The 23,214-nt window shown below is 43.7% G+C and overlaps 1 protein-coding gene across 1 annotated transcript in view; it reads right to left on the bottom strand.

The window, feature by feature from the left end:
• The window catches only part of LOC126095478 (uncharacterized), a 105,014-nt gene that overhangs the window by 73,410 nt on the left and 8,390 nt on the right, over window positions 1-23,214 (bottom strand). The window contains exon 2 of the mRNA XM_049910269.1: window positions 21,504-21,711. Coding sequence (XP_049766226.1) covers window positions 21,504-21,711 — 208 coding nt within the window. The remainder of the gene's footprint in view (window positions 1-21,503; window positions 21,712-23,214) is intronic.

Below are 23,214 nucleotides of genomic sequence, written 5' to 3'. Positions count from 1 at the left end.
TGAAAGTGTTTGTATGGAGTGTAGCCATGTATGGAAGTGAAAAATGGACGATAAATAGTTTGGACAAGAAGAGAATAGAAGCTTTCGAAATGCGGTGCTACAGAAGAATGCTGAAGATTAGATGGGTAGATCACATAACTAATAAGGAGGTATGGAATAGAATTGGGGAGGAGTTTGTGGCACAACTTGACAAGAAGAAGGGATCGGTTGGTAGGACATGTTCTGAGGCATCAAGGGATCACAAATTTAGCATTGGAGGGCAGCGTGGAGGGTAAAAATCGTAGAGGGAGACCAAGAGATGAATACACTAAGCAGATTCAGAAGGATATAGGCTGCAGTAAGTACTGGGGGATGAAGAAGCTTGCACAGGATAGAGTAGCATGGAGAGCTGCATCAAACCAGTCTCAGGACTGAAGACAACAACAACAACATCGTATAGTTAACTACATCCTACAACGGAGAAAAAATTGCTCTTTATTATTTGATATAATAATTAATGTCAATGTAGCAAATTACATTGTTGTTAATGGAATTTTTGAACATACAGCAATAATACAAGAGACATTTCAGAGGCTAGAGCCTATTCCAGATTCCATGGGAAAAATCACAACAGTCATAATTAATAAGATAAAATATCAGAATTAAGTCAGTTTAAGAATTCACAGGAAAGTGGGCATCATTTCTATCGCATTTGACAGGAAAGAGGATACTGGAAATGAATATAATGGGAATGTAAGATGAACTGCTGTGATATTGGCCGAAGAGAATTTTTTCAGTGCATACATATAAGCTAGATTAATTTATTGACTATTTGGGATGTGTGGAAGGAGTGAGAGCCAAATACACATTAACATGCCCTCTGACCAGAATGTTAAACAACTGGTCAGATCTATGTAAATGTTTTGAAATTGGAAGTTCGCAAAATGAACGGTAATTATCGCGGTAGAGGCGGCAGACGATGAGGTCTATCATCACCTTGATTAAAGAATTTTAATGAAGAGAGGCATAATAATTCTGTACATTTTAGACAAACTGGAGAGCACAACGCTATTCATAATAATGGAAAATAGTACACTGAGAGAGGCAAACTACGAGGACATACTGAAAATAGCCAACCCCTGAATTTTTACATAAAAACTCTTAAAGCTTCTTAAATAAAACAAACGTTTTTAACACTTTACATCTTTGTTCTTCGTGTACAAATATTTATTTCTCAACATAGTCACTCTGGCGACGAACACATTTCTCCCAACGAGAGACCAGTTTGTTGATACCGTCACTATAGAATGTTGGACTTTGTTGACGGAGCCACGACCTCACCTCTGCTTGCACCATTCCATCACTATCAAACTGAAGTCCTCGAAGGTGTTCTTTAAACTTTGGAAACAGTCGAGACTGTATGGAGCATAATCGATGACAGTGAAGTCAAGGCACTGGATTGTTGGAGATGTCGCAACGCTTGTGTGATCTGACATTGTCGTGGACAAACTCTTATAATTCGAAACTCGATTACAGCGTGCTGTACACACTGAAATTCGGAGGCCTTTAGCGACAGAGGACTGCAAATATGTAGACATGAAGAATAAAGATGCAGAATGTTAATAACGTTTGCCTTATTGAAAAAGCTTCAAGAGTTTTCACATAAAAATACGGAGTCAATACTTTTCAGCACTACCTCATAATTCCCATCTGTGAGGAAACCGCTGCTGACCAGACGGTGATAGGAGTACGGCCAATAATGATACAACAGAACTAACTGACCACAACATTAAAAGAGATAAGTATGGTTACAGGTCATTAATGTCGACTCGTATCAAGAATTTACTTGACCAACTCACTTTTTGTTGACTATATTAAGCACTGTAGAAAAATGAGATCATCTCAATAATAGCAACATACAATAGTAATATATACTAGACAATAGTAAATATAGTAATATAATACTAATATAGTAATGCAATATATATATAGTATGTAATATAATAACAATATATAATATAATAGTAACAATACTGTGGATATAATCTTAGCAAGATTTGGGAACCAGCGATTGGGTTAATCAAGAGTAAATCGAGCAAACGTTTAGTTGTGACTACCACGGCGGACAGAGCCATCACTCCGACGTCATCTTAGCCGTCGCAATCTGTTCCACCGCGCGACCGTGGCGCGGGGCGCGGACAAAGGAGGAAGCGCGTCGCGGGCGGAGGGTATTTAAATCGGCCGCCGCTGTGACCGAACCCAGTTCCCTCTGAGCAGCCATAGCGTACAGATCTCCGTGGCAGCACGTTCACAGGAGCTCAGTCCGTCAGTTCACCTGACCAATTATAATGCTAATAATGTGGTAGAAGTTCCAGAAAGCTAGTTTGAAGTAGGTCATGATGAGAACGATGCCTGTATATTTAATAACAATCACGAACTGCAAGCTGAAGTATTCTTGAAGAAGCGGATTCAATATGGAAAGACTCTGATGAAGAAAAGTTAGTAGATAATAAGGCCACTGATTGTTAAGAGATCAAGGAACCAGTAAGCAGCAAGGATCTGTCGGAAGAAGTACAGGCAGATGATTATTTTGGTGGGATGTGGCAAAGCAACGCCATTGCTCTAAGGTAACTGGAAGTGTTGAAAATTTTTAGCTGATACTAAGCGAAATAATTATTACCCGTGGTCTAGGGATAGCGTCTTTGATTAGTAATCAAAACGTCCTTGGTCCCGTGTTAAAATCCCACCCCTCCTTAAATTTTGGTTAATAATCAGCATTGGCGGCCGAAGACTTCCGACATAAGAAGTCACTGTCATTCTACTAACAGCCTTGTCAAAGAGGGTGGAAGAGCGGACAGAGGTTCTCTTGTCCTATGGGTGGGAAACAGTCCCTAAAGGCGGAAGAATCGGCAATGAACAACGGAATGAAGATGCAAAGGCAATGGAAACCACTGCATTAAAGACACGTAACGTGTATCCACATAAAATGTGGCCTGTAATTGAAAGAGTGTCATGATCTCTCCAGTGGCAAAAGATTCCAGAATAGTCCCCCATTCGTATCTCATGGAGGAGACTGCCATGGGGAGGTGATCATAAGAAAAACATTCAATAATCAACGAGTCGGGGCATGGGATGTCAGAAGCCTGAACATTGTAGGGAAACTAGAAAATCTGAAAAGGGAAATGCAAAGGTTCAATCTACACTCCTGGAAATTGAAATAAGAACACCGTGAATTCATTGTCCCAGGAAGGGGAAACTTTATTGACACATTCCTGGGGTCAGATACATCACATGATCACACTGACAGAACCACAGGCACATAGACACAGGCAACAGAGCATGCACAATGTCGGCACTAGTACAGTGTATATCCACCTTTCGCAGCAATGCAGGCTGCTATTCTCCCATGGAGATGATCGTAGAGATGCTGGATGTAGTCCTGTGGAACGGCTTGCCATGCCATTTCCACCTGGCGCCTCAGTTGGACCAGCGTTCGTGCTGGACGTGCAGACCGCGTGAGACGACGCTTCATCCAGTCCCAAACATGCTCAATGGGGGACAGATCCGGAGATCTTGCTGGCCAGGGTAGTTGACTTACACCTTCTAGAGCACGTTGGGTTCGATGACGGTTTGGATGTACCGTGCACTATTCAGTGTCCCCTCGACGATCACCAGTGGTGTACGGCCAGTGTAGGAGATCGCTCCCCACACCATGATGCTGGGTGTTGGCCCTGTGTGCCTCGGTCGTATGCAGTCCTGATTGTGGCGCTCACCTGCACGGCGCCAAACACGCATACGACCATCATTGGCACCAAGGCAGAAGCGACTCTCATCGCTGAAGACGACACGTCTCCATTCGTCCCTCCATTCACGCCTGTCGCGACACCACTGGAGGTGGGCTGCACGATGTTGGGGCGTGAGCGGAAGACGGCCTAACGGTGTGCGGGACCGTAGCCCAGCTTCATGGAGACGGTTGCGAATGGTCCTCGCCGATACCCCAGGAGCAACAGTGTCCCTAATTTGCTGGGAAGTGGCGGTGCGGTCCCCTACGGCACTGCGTAGGATCCTACGGTCTTGGCGTGCATCCGTGCGTCGCTGCGGTCCGGTCCCAGGTCGACGGGCACGTGCACCTTCCGCCGACTACTGGCGACAACATCGATGTACTGTGGAGACCTCACGCCCCACGTGTTGAGCAATTCGGCGGTACGTCCACCCGGCCTCCCGCATGCCCACTATACGCCCTCGCTCAAAGTCCGTCAACTGCACATACGGTTCACGTCCACGCTGTCGCGGCATGCTACTAGTGTTAAAGACTGCGATGGAGCTCCGTATGCCACGGCAAACTGGCTGACACTGACGGCGGCGGTGCACAAATGCTGCGCAGCTAGCGCCATTCGACGGCCAACACCGCGGTTCCTGGTGTGTCCGCTGTGCCGTGCGTGTGATCATTTCTTGTACAGCCCTCTCGCAGTGTCCGGAGCAAGTATGGTGGGTCTGACACACCGGTGTCAATGTGTTCTTTTTTCCATTTCCAGGAGTGTAGATACAGCACCGGTCAGTGAAGTGAAATGGAAAGAGGACAAGGATTTTTGGTCAGATAAGTATAGGGTAACATTAATTTGCAGCAGAAAATAGTATCACGGGAGTAGGATTCGTTATGAATAGGAAGGTAGGGCAAAGGGTGGGTTACTGTGAACAGTTCACTGATAGGGTTGTTCTGGTTGTTCGTATCAAAATCGACAGCAAACCAATACAGACAACGATAGTGCAGGTATCTATGCCGTCGTTGCAAGCTCAAGATGAAGAGATAGAGAAGGTATATAAGGATATTGAAAGGATAATACACTACGTAAATGGAGACGAAAATCTTTCATGGGGGACTGGAATACAGTTGTAGGGGAGTGGAAGAAAAGGTTACAGGACAAGGAATGTGACAGGAGAAAGACTAACTGAGTTCTGTAATAAATTTCAGCTAGTAATGGCGAACACTCTGTTCAAAAATCACAAGAGGAGAAGGTATATTTGGAGAAGACAAGGTGATACGGGAAAATGTCAGTTAGATTACGTCATGGTCAGACAGAGATTCCGAAAACAGATTCTGGATTATAAGGCGTACCCAGGAGCAGATATAGACTGAGATCACAATGTAGCAGTGATGAAGAGCAGACTGAAGTTTAAGACATTAGTCAGGAAGAACAATATCCAAAGAAGTGGAATACGGCAGTACTAGGGAATGACGAGATACGCGTGAAGCTCTCTTAAGAGAAAGCAATAAGGAATAGCTCATTAGGTAGAAAAAAACTGAAGAGGAACGGACATTTCTAAAAGAGGCCTCACAGAAGTTGGAAAGAAAAACATAGGTACAAAGAAGGTAACGGCGAAGAAAGCATGGGTAACAGAAGATATACGTCAGTCGATCAGTGAAAGAAGGAAGTACAGAAGTGTTCCGGGAAACACGGGAATACAGAAATACGAGTCGCTGAGAAATGAAATAAATAGGAAGTGCAGGGATGCTAAGACGAAATGGCTGCATGAAAAGTGTGAAGAAATCGAAAAAGAAATGATTTTCGGAAAGACAGACTCAGCATACAGGCAAGTCAAAACAACCTTCGGTAACATTAAAGGAAAAGGTGGTAACATGAGTGCAATGGGAATTCCACTGTTAAATGTAGAGGAGATAGCGGATAGGTGGAAAGAATATTTGTCTGATGTGACAGAAGAAGAAACAGGAGTCGATTTAGAAGAGGTAGGGGAGCCAGTATTAGAATCAGAATTTAAAACAGCTTTGGGGGAGTTAAGATCAAATAAGGCAGTAGGGATAGCTAACATTCCATCAGAATTTCTAAAATCATTGGGGGAAGTGGCAACAAAACGAGGATTCACGTTGGCGTGTAGGATGTATGAATCTGGCGACATATCATCTGACTTTCGGAAAAATATCATCCACACAATTCCGAAGACTGCAAGAGCTGACATGTGCGAGAATTATCGCACAATCAGCTTAACAGCTCATGCATCCAAGTTGCTGACAAGTATAATATACAGCAGAATTGAAAAGAAAACTGGGGATGTGCTAGATGACGATCAGTTTGGCTTTAGAAAAGGTAAAGACACCAGAGAGGCAATTCTAGCCGTTGCGGTTGGTAACGGAAGCAAGACTAAAGAAAAATCAAGACACGTTCATAGGATTTGTTGACCTGGAAAAAGCATTCGACGATGTAAAATTGTACAAGATCCAAGAGGGAATTATAAAAGTGGACGACCAAGAACAAAGTGCTCGGATTAAAAAGGGCGTAAGACAAGGATGCAGCCTTTCGCCCCTACTGTTCAATCTGTACATCGAAGAAGCAATGATGGAAATAAAAGAAAGATTCAGGAGTGGAATTAAAATTCAAGGTGAAAGGATGTCAAAGATACGATTCGCTGATGACGTTGCTATCCTGACTGAAAGTGAAGAAGAATTACATATTCTGCTAAACGGTATAAACAATCTAATGAGTACAGAATAAGGATTGGGATCAAATCGCAGGAAGACGAAAGTAATGAGAAGTAGCAGAAATGAGAACAGCGAGTAACTTATCTTCAGGATTGATGGTCACGAAGTAGATGAAGTTATGGAATAATGAAACATGGATTGTGGGAAAACCAGAACAGAAGAGAATCGAAGCATTTGAGATGTGCTGCTACAGACGAATGTTGATAATTAGGTGGACTGGTAAGGTAAGGAATGAGGAGGTTCTATGCAGAATCGGAGAGGAAAGGAATATGTAGAAAACACTACAAGGAGAAGGGACAGAATGATAGAACATCTGTTAAGACATCAGGCAATGACTTCCATGGTACTATAGGGAGCTGTATTGGTCAAAAACTGTTGAGGAAGGCAGGGATTGGAATGCATCCAGCAAATAACTGAGGACGTACGTTGCAAGTGATGATCGGAGATGAAAAGGTTGGCACAGGAGAGGAATTCGCATCAAACCAGTCAAAAGATTGATGACCCAAAAAACAAAAGAAGCAAACAAATGGTGGAGAAATTTCAAGTCTTGTGACTTGAAGTCAGTTGACAGGTTATGAAAGGCAGCTGAAGGAATGAATATTGGAACCTTGTTACTATAAATGTAATTGCTATTAAGACAAGTCATTTTGTCTGGAGACAGATGGAGCAGTATTTAGTAGATGAATATCTGGAAGTAAGTGTACAGGACAAGATAAGCCACCCTATTAGAAGTGAAGTGTATCAGGAGATGTTTTGTATCTTCTCGACGGTAGTATTGAAGCGAGTGCTTATCCAAAGCAGTTTTTGATTTCATTCCAAATAAAAAAAGTTAGCAGTAAGACCAGTGAAGGGATTTCGAATAGTATGTGCTCCAGGAAAACAGTCAGTCTTGTAAAGGCCGAAGCCTTAGTGCAATGCGGTTATTGATTATTAGTTATTAATTATTTTATTATTGTAGCAAAGAGAACAATGCATGGACTAAGTAAAGAGTTTGAATACATGTGTCAATAAGTACGTTACATGAGGAAGAAGTTATCATCGTAAAATTATAGTTAGGATAGAACAGACCCGCAGAATAGTTAAGTGAAAGATAAATGAAGTCTGTTACTATAATATTTATTTGTTTTGTATTAGCGTAAAAGGAGAGAAGAAGTGGCTTCAGGAACATACTACAAATATTGATCAAATGAAAAAAGTAAGGAAATGTAGCAGAGAGAGGCAGTGGTTAATTCACTATCTTCTTAGAGGAAAGAAAATTTAATGCAGAAATTTGAAGAAGGATAGCAGGTACAGGCAAAAATGAAAACAGAGATGAATGAAAAGGGATAGGCAGATATCAAGTAACAATGTTTAAAGGTAGTAATTACAGCTATTTATTAAGAGTTTAATCATGCAACGTAACTACTAACAAGAAACAGTATTAGTAAATAACTAATCTGTTTTCTGTGAAATACCGGTGTGAAGAGAAGAAATTCACAGAACCAGCTCGAGCTTGAAAAATTTAAGAAACACTCTGAAACATCTAACAAAATACAAGAGAGACAGTATACTGAGGTAGAATTTACCAACTGTGACATTAGAAAGCTGGAAAGAAACAAATAAGTAATGAAAACAGTGTAGGATAGAACAGAAAATAGTATAATGCCTAGCTGGTAGAAGGGTGGATTTTCAGAGTAAAAATTGAAAGGTACTAGTATCATGAATAGATAAGTAAAAATGCTTTCCCGGCGAATGTGCTGTATCCAAGGTTCTCGGGTGTCCAGGCGGATCCGATCGTCGAGGTTCCACGACATTTCGGCGAATAACCATTCCGCCATCATCAGGTGGTGCTGATGGAATGATCTGTCTGAACTGTGTACGTGGTATTTATGTCCGCGGGGTCCCAAATCGTACCCCAGCGCGGACGGCCGGCGGGGTGCCGCGTGGCGGGAGGGGTGGGGGTAGCTGCAGCCACGCCCGGTTGTAGGCGCAGTCCATCTCTGTCCGCCTTGGCGAAGGATCTCGCGTCCGCTCGCGCCGTAGCTCTTTGATGGTGTTTAATAATGGTTTATAGGCCTTGCTAAGTTGAAACCCGGTGTCCCTGTTGATGAGGTTATCTGTTACCCGAATTTCTATGGCCTCCTTGTAGATACTGTCCCACCCAGTACGCACTTGTGACCATCAGGATTTTTGTCTCTTCGAATTTCGCTGTGTGTCCGGTTTCAATGCAGTGTTCTGCCAGGGCCGAATGGCTGGGTTGGAATAAGCAGGTGTGACGTTCGTGTTCCTTGCATCGGTCCTCGACGGTGCAAACTGTTTGGCCGATCCAGGATTTGCCACAGTCGCACGGGATTTTGTATACGCCCGCTTTCTTAAGGCCTACGTCATCTTTTGCCGTTCCTGGTGGGTCACGAATCTTTGCTGGTGGTCGGAAGACTGTGTCAATCTTGAGTCGTCTTAACAGTCTCCCTATTTTTGACGACACGTTGCCAGAAAACGGCAGAAAGGCCAGAGCTTGCTTCTCTTCTTCGGGTTCTTCTTCATCTTGGTTCTTGCTGCACTTCTGTTGTCGGAAGGCCCTTTGGATTTGGCGGTTGCTATACCCATTCTTGCGGAACACGGTCTCCAGGTGTTTGAGTTCCGGTGGCAGGTTCTGTTCATCAGAGATCGAGTGTGCTCTATGTACCAAGGTGTTGAGCATTCCATTAAGCTACGCCGGATGGTGGCAGCTGGTGGCATGTAGGTAGAAGTCAGTGTGTGTAGGCTTACGGTACACACTGTGACCCAGTGAGCCATCAGACCTACGTTCCACTAGGACATCAAAAAAGGGTAGTTTTCCATCTTTCTCAGTCTCCATGGTGAATCGAATGTTACTGTGGTCCGAATTTAGATGTTGTAGAAAAATCTGTAGCTGTTCCTGTCCATGTGGCCAGATGACGAACGTGTCGTCCACGTGGCGTACGTCTTCAATGGTCAATACTATGAGCAGACCGACGGAGTAGCCATGGGGAGCCCGCTCTCCCCAGTGGTGGCCAACCTGTTCATGGAGAGTTTCGAAGAGGAAGCACTGGAAGCCGCCGAACTGAAACCTGTATGCTTCTTTCGTTACGCGGACGACACATTCGTCATCTGGCCACATGGACAGGAACAGCTACAGATATTTCTGCAACATCTAAATTCGGTCCACAGTAACATTCGGTTCACCATGGAGACTGAGAAACATGGTAAACTACCCTTTCTTGATGACCCCGCGGACATAAATACGACGGACACAGCGCAGACAGATCATTCCATCAGCACCACCTGATGATGGCGGAACGGTTATTCGCCGAAATATCGTGGAACTTCGACGATCGGATCCGACTGGACACCCGAGAACCTTGGATACAAAAATGTTTTTGTTTTATTTACTAATACTGTATTTTGAATACGAGATATTTAATTGCATTGGAAAATTAGGACGTGAATAAGTTAGTCATTGATGCAATCAGACTGTTAACTCCTTTCGTATTACTTCAATTATAATATTAAGGAGGAATGTTGTGAATCGGGCAACGACCTTGCCGCAGTGGATACGCCGGTTCCCGTGACATCACCGAAGTTAAGCGCTGTCAGGCGGCTTCGGTCAAGAATACCATCTTACGAGCGGGAGAGCGGTGTGCTGACCCCACGCCCCTCCTATCCGCATCCTCCATGAGGATGACACAGCGGTGGGATGGTCCCGGTAGGCCACTCGTGGCCTGAAGACGGAGTGTGAATGTTGTGAACTGCCTTTCTTCAACATAACGTAAGTCGACTTAGTATTATTTATTAAGACGCAAGTGGAGATACATGTGCACTACTGGCCTTTAAAATTGCTACACCAAGAAGAAATGCATATGATAAATGGGTATTCATTGGACAAATATATTATACTAGAACTGACATGTGATACATTTTCACGCAATATGAGTGCACAGATCCTGAGAAATCAGTACCCAGAACAATCACCTCTGGCCGTAATATCGGCCTTGATACGCCTGGGCATTGAGTCAAACAGAGCTTGGATGGCGTGTACAGGTACAGTTGCCCATGCAGCTTCAACAAGATACCACAGTTCATCAAGAATAGTGACTGGCGTATTGTGGCGAGCCAGTTGCTCGGCCACCATTGACCAGACGTTTTCAGTTGGTGAGAGATGTGGAGAACGTGCTGGCCAGGGCAGCAGCCGAACATTTTCTGTATCCAGCAAGGCCCGTACAGGACCTGCAACATGCGGTCGTGCATCATCCTGCTGAAATGTATGGCTTCGCAGGAATCGAATGAAGGGTAGAGTCACGGGTCGTAAAACATCTGAAATGTAACGTTCACTGTTCAGAGTGCCGTCAATGAGAACAAGAGGTGACCGAGACGTGTAACCAATGGAACCACATACCGTCACGCCGAGTGATACGCCAGTATGGTGATGACGAATACACGCTTCCAATGTGCGTTCTCCGCGATGTCGCCAAACACGGATGCGACCATCATGATGCTGTAAGCAGAACCTGGATTCATCCGAAAAAATGACGTTTTGCCATTCGTGCACCCAGGTTCGTCGTTGAGTGCACCATCGCAGGCGCTCCTGTCTGAGATGCAGCGTCAAGAGTAACTGCAGCCCTGGTCTCCGAGCTGATAGTCCATGCTGCTGCAAACGTCGTCGAACTGTTCGTGCAGATTGTTTTTGTCTTTCAAACTTCCCCATCTGTTGACTCAGGGATCGAGACGCCGCTGCACGACCCGTTGCAGCCATGCGGATAAGATGCCTGTCATCTCGACTGCTGATGATACGAGACCGTTGGGCTCCAGCAAGGAGTTCCCTATTACCCTCCTGAACCCACCGATTCCATATTACGCTAACAGTCATTGGATCTCGACCAACGCGAGCAGCAATGTCGCGTTAGGATTAACGTCAATCGCGATAGGCTACAACCCGACCTTTATCAAAGTCGGAAACGTGATGGTACGCATTGCTCCTCCTTACACGATGCATCACAACAACGTTTCACCAGGCAACGTCGGTCAATTGCTGTTTTTGTATGAGAAATCGGTTGGAAACTTTCCTCATGTCAGCACGTTGTAGGTGTCGTCACCGGCGCCAACCTTGTGTGACGGCTCTGGAAAGCTAATCATTTGCATATCACACAATCTCCTTCCTGTCGGTTAAATTTCGCGTCTGTAGCACGTCATCTTCGTGGTGTAGCAATTTTAATGGCCAGTAGTATATGTGCAACTATCTGCTGCAAAATGAAGAGATGCCTGATGTTGTCTCTACATGTTAATCTTCCATAACCAACGAATGGCGAGAAGGACGCTAATCTTAATAATTCCTCCCATACCCCTAGAATAGTTACTGCCGATGAATAAAAGGACATCACCCATAAAGTCTCCTTCTCTGTTCCGTAAATGTGATCATAAGGATCATAAGGACGCCAACCATAGTGCCTACATTTAGAAAAATGTAAGTGCTCAGTGTAGGGAGCAAGAGACTCTTTTTTTTGTTACAGCTTCTAAAGACTTCAGAAGCTACAAGATAAATAAAATGCTGTCTCTCCTGTTGCAAAAGATGATAAAAAAGAAGAATTTTTCTTGTGTTTGTAAATATTATTCATGTTTGTTTGTAAATTTGCTAAATTGTTAAATGTGACTTGAAAATGAACTTGTAAAGGGTAGTGGTAGAGTGTTTGTTGAATAAGTGTAACAAAAATGATTGTCTTGTTTGTCACGAAATATCTTGATGAGTTTCAAATTTAAAATTAATCTAAAGCTACAATTGCTTTAAAAAAATAAGGTTTCATTTTTTGAAAAATTTTAGTACAAAAGCAAAAAACGCGTAATGTGAAGAAGCAAGTGCTTTAGGCTGGATAGTAACAGTGCCGAGATAGAGAGAGAGAGAGAGAGAGAGAGAGAGAAAATTCCCTAACATGCCTACCCTGTCTCGAGGTCATATTGAGCGCGTCTTGGCCGCCTAACGGCAGACAATGCATTGCACAACTATATAACACAGAAATTAAGTATTGTTAGAATTTGATAGTTTGTTCATAGGATAGTGTAGATGATGTAGATGCAAGAAATACTAAGTTTGAGAAATCAATATTTTTCGTTATCTTTCCAGCGACAACGGAAAAGAGCTAAAAACCTGGCATTTCCGGAATATATGTATTTTGACATAAAATATGCTGTAGATTGCGTTAGTGGAATTTTCTTTAATATTTAATGTGATGGACTTTTCAAAGGCACGTCAATAATACAAGTGACAGTTCCGCTGCTAGAGGTCACTCAAGACTCCAGAGGAAAAATCGTAATAGTTATTATTAATAAGAAACGAAATTAAAATTAGGGTGAAATGTTTTTGTAACATAAATTTACAGTACGAACAGAGGCCATACGTTCGCATTTAAAGAAGTTATTAATGATTCAATACGCAGAGAGGATGCTTTTTGAACACAGAGGAAAGGGCGCTAGCGCTCTAGAGGCGAGGGTTCCGCCAGCGGTCCACTACGGTAGGCTACGCAGCGCCGCAGGCATCCGTGAAACTGCCTCTCTCTGTAGAAATGCGTTGTGATGTAACGTGTAACGAGGAACGCGTGTCGTCGCATGGCTGTGGATCGATACTTGGGTGATATCGAGAAACTAAGATCGCGCATTTATACAACAGGCGTTCAGTAAGTAACGCAGCACATTTTTTTCTGAAATCAAGTTGGTTTTATTCACGATTCCAATACACCACATTATTGCCCTCTCTTTTGGCTACAAAATACTATTTTTCAACATAAATTCCGTTCAATGCGACATGCTTACACCACCTTACTGGGAGGGCATGTATGCCCGAGATCCGAGTCAGCGTCTTGCTGCACCAGCGGCCTCTCCATCACCCACGTACTGCTTTCCGCGGAAGGTGTGAGATCCTGGATGTAGGGTGGACAACGAAAAACATTCCAATGAAGTTTTGTGAGGTCCACTCGGTTGCACAGACTTGTGTCAGGCCTTGCGCTGTCATGGAAATTGTTATCTGCCTATCATCTAGAACGAGAGTGTCCGCACGTTCCAATATTGCAGGAGTCGCAGCTGTGTGCGGCCTGGCCGGCATGCGGGAGATCGGACAGAATGGTTAAGTGAATGATAAATTAAACCTGTTACTATAAGATTTAAATTTATTTATTATATATTAATGTAAAAGGAGAGAAGAAGTGGCGTGAAGAACAACCACAAATATTGATACAAGTGAGAAAATAAAGAAGATGAAGGAGAGAGAAGCAGTGTCAATTTCCTATCTTCTTCTAGGAATGGAAACATAATGCAGAAATTTGGAGCAGAATAACAGTTCCAGACAGGTTTGTGCGACTTGTTGCGGTGATGATAGATGCCTTGCCCAACGACACATCGTTCTTTTGTTCACTACCAGGTCTTCGTAGATATTCTATAGCGCCTATGAATATCTGAAATGTGTTGTCTTCCCCACAAACTAATCTCAATGACAGCTGTCTGCTTGGAAAACACGTCCGTTATAGACGCCATTTTGAAGGCTACGTATAGCGACGTCACCTATTGGAACTTCACTAAACTACAGGAGCGAGAATATTCCATGATGTCCCACAACAAATTCCGCATTTTTTCAACCAAAATTGACCGAAAAGAAAACTGTGTTCCATTACTTACCGAGCACCCCTCGTAGAACTGGTAAAAGTGAACTTCTGCGAGAATTTCTGTATTCAAAAAGCATATTTCGTTTCGGTCTAAAATAATTTGTGCACTGCCATCGTGCCATAAATCCGCGTCCCATAAATCTGCGAGCATAGAAATTTACTACTTTTAGGTAAGCAACAATTAGTAATTTAAATCCCCCCTACCCTCCATCTCTACACCCTTCATCTCCTTTCCCAATGTGGCTTCCATCAACTCCCCCTCCCGGATGATGCCTTCTCTCCCTCCATTTATCCCTCCTATCAACTCTGATCCTCCCCCCCTCCTTTCCTCCGTCCTTTCCCTGGGCTCCCTCTTTCCCCCTTCCATCCCGTGTTTCTCCCCGCCTAACCTCTCCCTACCTCCCTTCTTTCCCCCCCCCCCCCACGAGTCCTTTCGTATTCCCTTCTCTGCCTTCTCCACTCCCTGTCCCCCCTTCGCTTTTCCTCTCCTTCCCCCTTTTTTATTTTCCCATCATCTGTCCAGTTTCCCACCACTTGCTCTCGGCTGTGGTATGTCATATTTGCCAACCTTTTAGTGCAGTGTTTCAGTGAATGTTCAGTGTTGTTTCGCTTTTCCAAGTGTTGCGAACAGAAACCATGCTGTCGCTGGGTGTGAATTTTATGTCTTTTGCGAACAGAAACCAGACTGTCGCCATGTTTTTTAATTGTCTGTCTATTATTTTACCTGTCTGCTTCATATGTATTTTATTAGCATCATCATCCCTTTGTTCTATGTTCCACGATTTCTTCGCCATGTTACTATTTAAGTCTCCGATTTTATCGCCTGTTTTTATTATATATTGTCATCACTTTTTTAAAACAATGTCTGTAGGCTGAAGAGCAACATAAAAGCTGCTGCCAGCCCGCCCCCTTCGGGGGGAATCGAAATTCAATAAAGAAAAAAAAGTAATTTAAGCAGTTATTTTCGGAATGATAATTTACGTATATTGAACTGTCTAGTGCTGAGAAAATTATTGCAAACTGACGTGGTTTATAAAAATATACGTGTATGTGAAGCATCCCCATTCTGTCCTTACTTCTAGCAATCCAGGACAAGTGGGAAAGTAAGTTGTGAGTATCAGGTTTTAGGCTACTCTCTGAATATTCATTAAAGTAATATACAAGCTCTTGAAAGAGAAGATGAAAAATGAGAGACAACCAGCCACAAAAATCGAACACCTCCCCCTCCCCTCCCCGTTCGTTGCTTACTCCCTTCCAAAACGGCAACCCCACCACGCAACAAACAATATTACTATTGAAATACTAGTTACAAAATCCATCAATAAACCCAGATGGGACCTAAAGATAACTAACAGAACACAATATGCCCAGGAAGTGAAGGACGATCTCCGCTGGAAACTCCCAAAGGCAGAAAAAAACTGAAAGAAAATACAATAGTTTCAATAAGAAACACTCTTACAACTTCATGATAATGAAAGAGATATTGATATCGACTAATAGTTAGGGCTATACTATAGACAATAAGACATCAAACAATTAATCAAGGAGTTGCTCTATTCATTTTCACTGAAACTCGTTACATTCTCACCTGAAAACATGTACTTGCAATATTTCCGGACTGAAAAGATCGATAACAGATGATAGATCATCTTATACTTAGAGAACACTCATTAATCACCGTCAAATCCTGACGTAACTGACAGCTGTTTGAGTATTGCAATCAGACGAAAATTACGTAGTTTGCTGGGTACCGTTCTGTCCCTACATCTTGATGTTCGAAGCTGCGACGGAATGAAAAAATGGAATTACGCCATATCAACTTGAAATCCCTGGGCTAGCAGGACAGAGCGGATGAGTTTATATTTGTGGAAAGGGGACAAAATAAGTTACTGTCAGTTGCACTCAACATACAAACTTTATTTGTTAAAAGTTACAATCACACAAGCAAGAAACAAAACTCTCATGGTTTTAACGAAAGACCTCCTTTGATTTAATTTAGATCGGCTGAAGTCCACATCGAAAATCCAAGGCACAAGGCCTAAGAAAGGAATTGAGGTACAGGAGTTCTTCTGGAGGTTTCACTTCCTTAGAAAAAAAAATTATCTTCAATATAAATAGGCCAAAAGCCTTAGCTTAAACTTTTTCCACAGAACTCGGCTGAAGGCCACACATTAATTAAGAACAGTGTTACGGCTTAAGGCCGAGACAAAGATTTTCAGTATTTAATCTAAATAGGCTGAAAACTCGGCTGAAGGCCGCATATCAACAAAACAATTTAATGGCTTAAGGCCTAGGAAGAAGAGCTTTCAATTTGAAAAGGCTAAAGGCCTTATCTTAAAATATTTCGTGTAAAACTCGGCTACAGGCCTCATACTAAGGCATAACAATCTTATGACCTTACGGGAAGACAAGGATTTTGAATTTTTAATTTAAGAGAGATTAAAACTTGGCTGAAGGCCACACATCATGCAGAAAACAATTTCACGAGTTAAGGCCTAAAGGGAAGAGCTTCTAATTTTCAACTAAGATAGGCTTAAGGCTTTATCCTAAAATGCTTCACATAAAACTCGGCTAAGGCCACATATTAAACCCAAACAATCTCACAGCTTAAATGCCAGACAAAGAAATTTCCAATTTTTGATTTAAGCTGAAACACTCTGCTGAAGGCCACTTACAAACTAGAAAATATTTCTTACAGCTTAAGGCCTAGACAGAATTTTTCAACTTTTGATCTGAAAAGGCTGAAAACTCGGCTGAAGGCCACATACCAACTTGAAACAAATTTACAGCTTAAGGCCTAGACAGAAGGAATTTTCAATTTTAATTTTGAAAGGCTGAAACTTTACTGAAGGCCACATACCAAACAAGAAACAATTTTTTTTACGGCTTAAGGACTAAGAAGAAAAGCGTTGCAATTTTAATAAGCTAAAACTCGGCTGAAGGCCACACAGAGTACTTAAGACTAAAAAGGAAATCGCTATGTAAAACACAAGGAGCGGCGCTCAGAAGGTTCCAATGGTCGGCCAAGGAATGTAGCACTAACGCACGTTTAGATGAGACAGGCAGTCAGACCGACAACCTCTTAACCAGAAGGCAACCCAACCGATAGCCAGCCGACGATCCAGCCAACAAGAACAGTTCTGCTCTACCCGACCAGCAAAACGACAACAAGATATCAATAGCACAACGTTCTGGATACTGGTGCCCAATCCAGCCAAGTCAGAATAAACGCCCAAAACTACCAACAACGCATAGCTGTCGAACTAAACGCATGAACACGACGAGGAAAATACACTGCCAAAAACTAGGTCAACGCCCAGGGCAGGTAACCGGAACGTCAACGGCCGCAAGGCAAAAGATACCGCTGGTACACTTGATTAATGAAGGAATGAATTAAGTTAAACACCACACAGGAAAATGGCTGCAATTCTAGCCCACTTCAATGGACACTCGTTGTTGGTCGTGGGAATCTCCCAGAAAGCGACAACCAGGATCAAACGAAGAGATGTGATAGCAGTTGATGCTTGATAGTTGGTTAAGTGAGCATTCAACATTAGTGTCCAGGAACGGTGGGCGACGAACTTCGTAGCCCTCCAAAAAGCGCCTCACAACTCCAACCGTGCGTGCACGCCGCCAGCAGCTCCTGCCTGACAACGCACCACGGAGACTTCCTCGTTGCTCTGCCCCAAGTGACCAACTGCCACACACAGCCTTAAGCCGCTACACCAAAGATAGTACAACAGTAGCTCTAAGCACTATGGGACTTAACATCGGAGGTCATCAGTCCCCTAGACTTAGAACTACTTAAACCTAACTAACCTAAGGACATCACACACATCCATGCCCGAGGCAGGATTCGAACCTGCGACCGTAGCAGCAGTGCGGTTCCGGACAGAAGTGTCTAGAACAGCTCGGTCACAGCAGCCAGCTAGTACAGCAGTACTAGTATCGATTCACGCTGCTGCTGCCACTCACGGAGAGAAGACAGCAACGTTATGGCGGTAACCGAAGACGAAATAAGACACCACTGGACTGCAATCAACGATAAGAAACAAGGCATGACGCGAGCCAGCCACGGCTCACAACTTTTGTAGGATATCCGCCAGAACTGACGATGTGTTTCTCGGCAAAAATAAATTATACTTAGCATTATAGTTGAAAATATCATTCCCCTTCAGTTACCAGTGTCTGAATTGGTTTAGAAAGAAACGTCGGCATACATGCTTACCTGTATTCCGTTCATGGGAAATTGTAAGACACTGTGTGCCAGACCGAGATTCTAACTAAAATTCCTACTTAGTTGGGGTTTTAAATCGTAGTCTTCCTATAATAGTTCTTATAAGCCAGTGGTCTGAAAAGTTCGGATTCAGAGTAGTTCTGCTGTCTTCTTTGAGACTTGATATCAATCCAGCTCACCTCTCCAACAGCCAATGTATAAAACCTTGTAAAACAAATTTGCGTACTGGCTGTTTCTTTAATTCGATTTAATTGTTTTTGGCGTGCACATCCATTATTAATTGCATCATTCTGTCAATTTTTGTTATTATCTTAACTTGTACCATTTTGTAATATCAGTCGTGAGAATTTGCTAGAATATCTTCTTTAATTTTGTGTGAAAATTCTCACACCATAGTATAACGAATTACATGAAATGAACTAAATAAAAAAATAACAGACGAATGTTAGTTCATGGGGAAAGACACTACTGATCCCCATTGAAAGAGCATTTAGGCTCCTTTGGAGTGCTGTAGATGGTACCAGGGGCTCACTTATTTTCCACCACTACGTAAGTCATGGCAATGGGGTGGGGTGCATGTGCCAGTCGGTTGTATACTGCCAGCGCTGTAAGACGTCACAGAATGACAGTGAATGAACTTGCCGGATGTGTTAGTGAATCTATGTGGGCTGTCCAGCATCTCTAGAAGGAATGGTCGTAGAAACGTCCTAACAGATAGGGAATGGGGACGAGCGTTACGCCTTTCAATGATAGACTGTTCCAAATACAAGAGGAATTGCTTAGGTCAGTGAAAACAGATCCATTTCAACCAGTTATTGAGCAAACATTTCGAAGGCTACAGCATGCAGTGAAAATTTTATAATCGGGTACCGTGCAAAATATTATTGTTGACAATGCCACACAATGCTGCACATCTTCAATGGAGACAGACAGTGGCTGACCAGTGAGTCGCGATTTGGCCTCTGGTCAAAAGATGCAAGGCATTTGAACCACAATGTGTATGGAGGGCGCTTTGGGGCTGTTAACTCACTCAGTTAGTGTTAGCCTAATCCAGGGTGTTTATTTGATTATTTTCGACGAGTAAGTGTTGCTCTCTCTAATCGTTCATCACGATGCGCATGCTGTGAACATTCCCAACTTCCAGGATCGTCGCATCCGCTCTTACAGGGCTGCACCAATTCGATGCCTGTTTGACGAGAAACATATCGCTCTTCGACTGGCCCACAAAATCTGGCCGGCCGCGGTGGTCTAGCGGTTCTGGCGCTGCAGTCCGGAACCGCGGGACTGCTACGGTCGCAGGTTCGAATCCTGCCTCGGGCATGTGTGTGTGTGATGTCCTTAGGTTAGTTAGGTTTAAGTAGATCTAAGTTCTAGGAGACTTATGACCTAAGATGTTGAGTCCCATAGTGCTCAGAGCCATTAGAACCACAAAACCTCTGGATGCTAATCCAGTAGATCAGTCTGGGTCTGTTTGATACAGCAGGTGAGTCATAGTAAACAGCAATCTTCCCAGTTTGGTAGCTGTACGGGATCTGATGAACAAGAAGAGGCTTCAACTGGATATGGCGTACCTGTAGAAACTTGTGGACTCTCTTCCTTGGCGTACTACACTAATGGCCATTAAAATTGCTACACCACGAAGATGACGTACTACAGGCGCGAAATTTAACCGACAGGAAGAAGATACTGTGATGTGTAAATGATTACCTTTTCAGAGCGTTCACACAAGGTTGGCGCCTGTGGCGACACCTATAACCTACTGACATGAGGAAAGTTTCCAACCGATTTCTCATACACAAACAGCAGTTGACCGGCGTTGCTTGGTGACACGTTGTTGTGATGCCTCGTGTAAGGAGGAGAAATGCGTACCATCACGTTCCCGACTTTGATAAAGATCGGATTGTAGCCTATCGCGATTGCGGTTTATCGTATCGCGACATTGCTGATCGCGTTGGTCGTGATCCAATGACTGTTTGTAGAATATGGAATCGGTGGGTTTAGAAGGATAATACGGAACGCCGTGCTGGATCCCAACGGCCTCGTATCACTAGCAGTGGAGATGACAGGCATCTTATCCACATGGCTGTAACGGATCGTGCAGCCAACGTCACGATCCTTGAGTCAGCAGATGGGAACGTTTGCAAGAAAACAACCATCTGCACGAACAGTTCGACGACGTTTGCAGCAGCATGGACTATCAGCTCGGAGACCATGGCTGTGGTTACCCTTGACGCTGCATCACAGGCAGAAGCGCCTGCGATGGTGTACTCAACGACGAACGTGGGTGCACGAATGGCAAAACGTAATTTTTTCAGATGAATCCAGGTTCTGTTTACAGCATCATGATGGTCGCATCCTTGTTTGGCAACATCGCGGTGAACGCACATTGGAAGCGTGTATTCGTCATCGCCATACTGGCGTCTCACCCAGCGTGATGGTATGGGGTGCCATTGGTTACACGTCTCGGTCACCTCTTGTTCGCACTGACTGAACAGTGGACGTTACATTTCAGATGTACTACGACCCATGCCTCTACCCTTCATTCGATCCCTATGAAACTCTCCATTTCTGCAGGATAATGCACGACCGCATGTTGCAGGCCCTGTACGGGCCGTTCTGGATACAGAAAATGTTCGACTGCTGCCCTGGTAAGCACTTTCTCGAGATCTCTCACCAATCGGAAACTTCTGGTCAATGGTGGCCGAGCAACTGGCTCGTCACAATACGCCAGTCACTACTCGTGATGAACTGTGGTATCGTGTTGAAGCTGCATGGGCAGCTGTACCTGTACACGCCATCCAAGCTCTGTTTGACTCAATGCCCAGGCGTATCAAGGCCGTTATTACGGCCAGAGGCGGTTGTTCTGAGTACCGGTTTCTCAGGATCTATGCACCCAAATTGCGTGAAAATGTAATCAAATTTCAGTTCTAGTATAATATATTTCTCCAATGAGTACCCGTTCATCATCTGCATTTCTTCTCGGTGTAGCAATTTTAATAGCCAGTGGTGTATTATTGTCTAGGCTAGAGGCGGTGTTGAACGCATTAGCGTGGCTTCTTCTATGTATAACTAAATTTGTTGTCCAGTGTGGTTGTTTATGAAGGATGTTACAATTGTAAGAGAGAGGCAGCGCTAGAGACATCTATACCGTGAGGCAGTGCCGCGTTGACGACGGCGCAGACGGCTCCAGAGCAGAGCGTGGCCAGCAGGGCTGGGGCGAAGAGCGCCGACCTGCCGACGCAGACGGCCACGGTGTCGCCCTCCCGCAGGCTGGGCACCGCCTTCTGCAGCGCCGACAGCTCGGCCGCCGCCTGCCGCAGCACCCAGTCCGCCCGCGACTCCTGGCCCACCACCACCTGCACCACAGCACACACACGCAATCTCATCAGCTGTACCACCCAGCCACCAACCAACAGCAGGGCACTCACAGCTCGGTGCGCTCCACGCGATCTGCGCTCCACGCGATCTAGAGTTGTTTACGTTTAGCAGACGGGTGCGGTGCTTAGTATTGTTTCAAGTGTCTCTGTTACCGTTGCAGTTGCCTAATGCAAACGAACATTTTGGTAGACTACTTCTCTTACCACGAATGGTACCGCAGACGACTCACAGACCATAAATACTGCTCTTCGTGACTGTTATTCAGATTCGGCAGGTATGCTTCAGTAGCGTGTACGAAATACACCTCTACCATATGGCAGAAGAAACCAAGTAGGACGGTGTCATGTAAGAGACCGAACTCTCCATACCACCATCTACAGACGTGCTGCAGAAACCACTATGTATCACTGCTAGCAAAGTAACTTGAAATGTGCAATCAGATATCCAAGTGAATAGGATTCCTACTGAAACTATTTATTTATTTATTTATTTATTTATTTATTTTTAAAATATTTTTTTTGAGAATTCAAAGTGGTCCAAGTAGGCTGTATTCTTTTTACGGGTATTATCTGTGCGATCGTCCATTTTCATCCTTGGGTTTTATAATGTAAGCTGGAAGCTTAACACAGGTGTCTGTAAATGACGCAAGGTTGAAACCGGACGATCGTACAGATAATAAAAAGAATACAGCCTATGTGGACCATGTTTTCATTCTCAAAATTATTTAATTCACTTATTCATTTAACCGGATCTGATTAGCGACATCAGGCCTTCTCTTACATCGTACCAGGGCTTCACACATATACTACCTTTTTTACATCATAGGTACCCAAAAAATGGTTGTTTTAATACGAAAAATAATATTAAAATGATTTGAGTGTGTATAGTGACAATTTGAGTGTATAGTACTGACTTTTAACTAATATAGTTAATACTGGCAGTACATCTACTACTACTGCTGCTGCTGCCAGTAATAATAACAATAATAATAACAGCAATAATAATGGCGATAATAACAATAACGATTTTGGAAGATATAACAAGATTTTGTTCGAGTGAAAAACAGATGTCTAAGTAATAGACGTAATAAACACCTCTTATCAGCATACCGAGGACCAGATATGATATTACTCGCGAACTATTGCTTGATCTGATCGGCGCTATCGGGCACCAAAAGATAATAATAAGTGTTCGTAGTGAACATCGTTCGGCTTGGGTTCCGATACGTACGGGTAGAATAGGAAGATCGCTTGCCGAAGTAACAGAAGAGGTTGATCTCACAGTACTGAACGATCTAACACCTACTCAGCTCATCAGGCCAGGACCACGTGCCAGAACGGTGGACATTTCCTTCTCATCGCCTACCATTGCGGTAGCTGCCACGTGGGAGGTACTGCTCGGACCACGATAAAAAAACACTCCCATTTACAAGTGGAATTCTGCGAGTAGAAAAGCCGAGTGAAAAGCATATCAAGCGAAGG

The sequence above is a fragment of the Schistocerca cancellata genome, chromosome 8, assembly GCF_023864275.1.
Source record: "Schistocerca cancellata isolate TAMUIC-IGC-003103 chromosome 8, iqSchCanc2.1, whole genome shotgun sequence".
In the NCBI taxonomy this organism is placed as follows: Eukaryota; Metazoa; Arthropoda; class Insecta; order Orthoptera; family Acrididae; genus Schistocerca; species Schistocerca cancellata.
The sequence above is the reverse complement of the archived record's forward strand: the minus strand, read 5'-3'. Positions and strand labels throughout refer to the sequence as shown.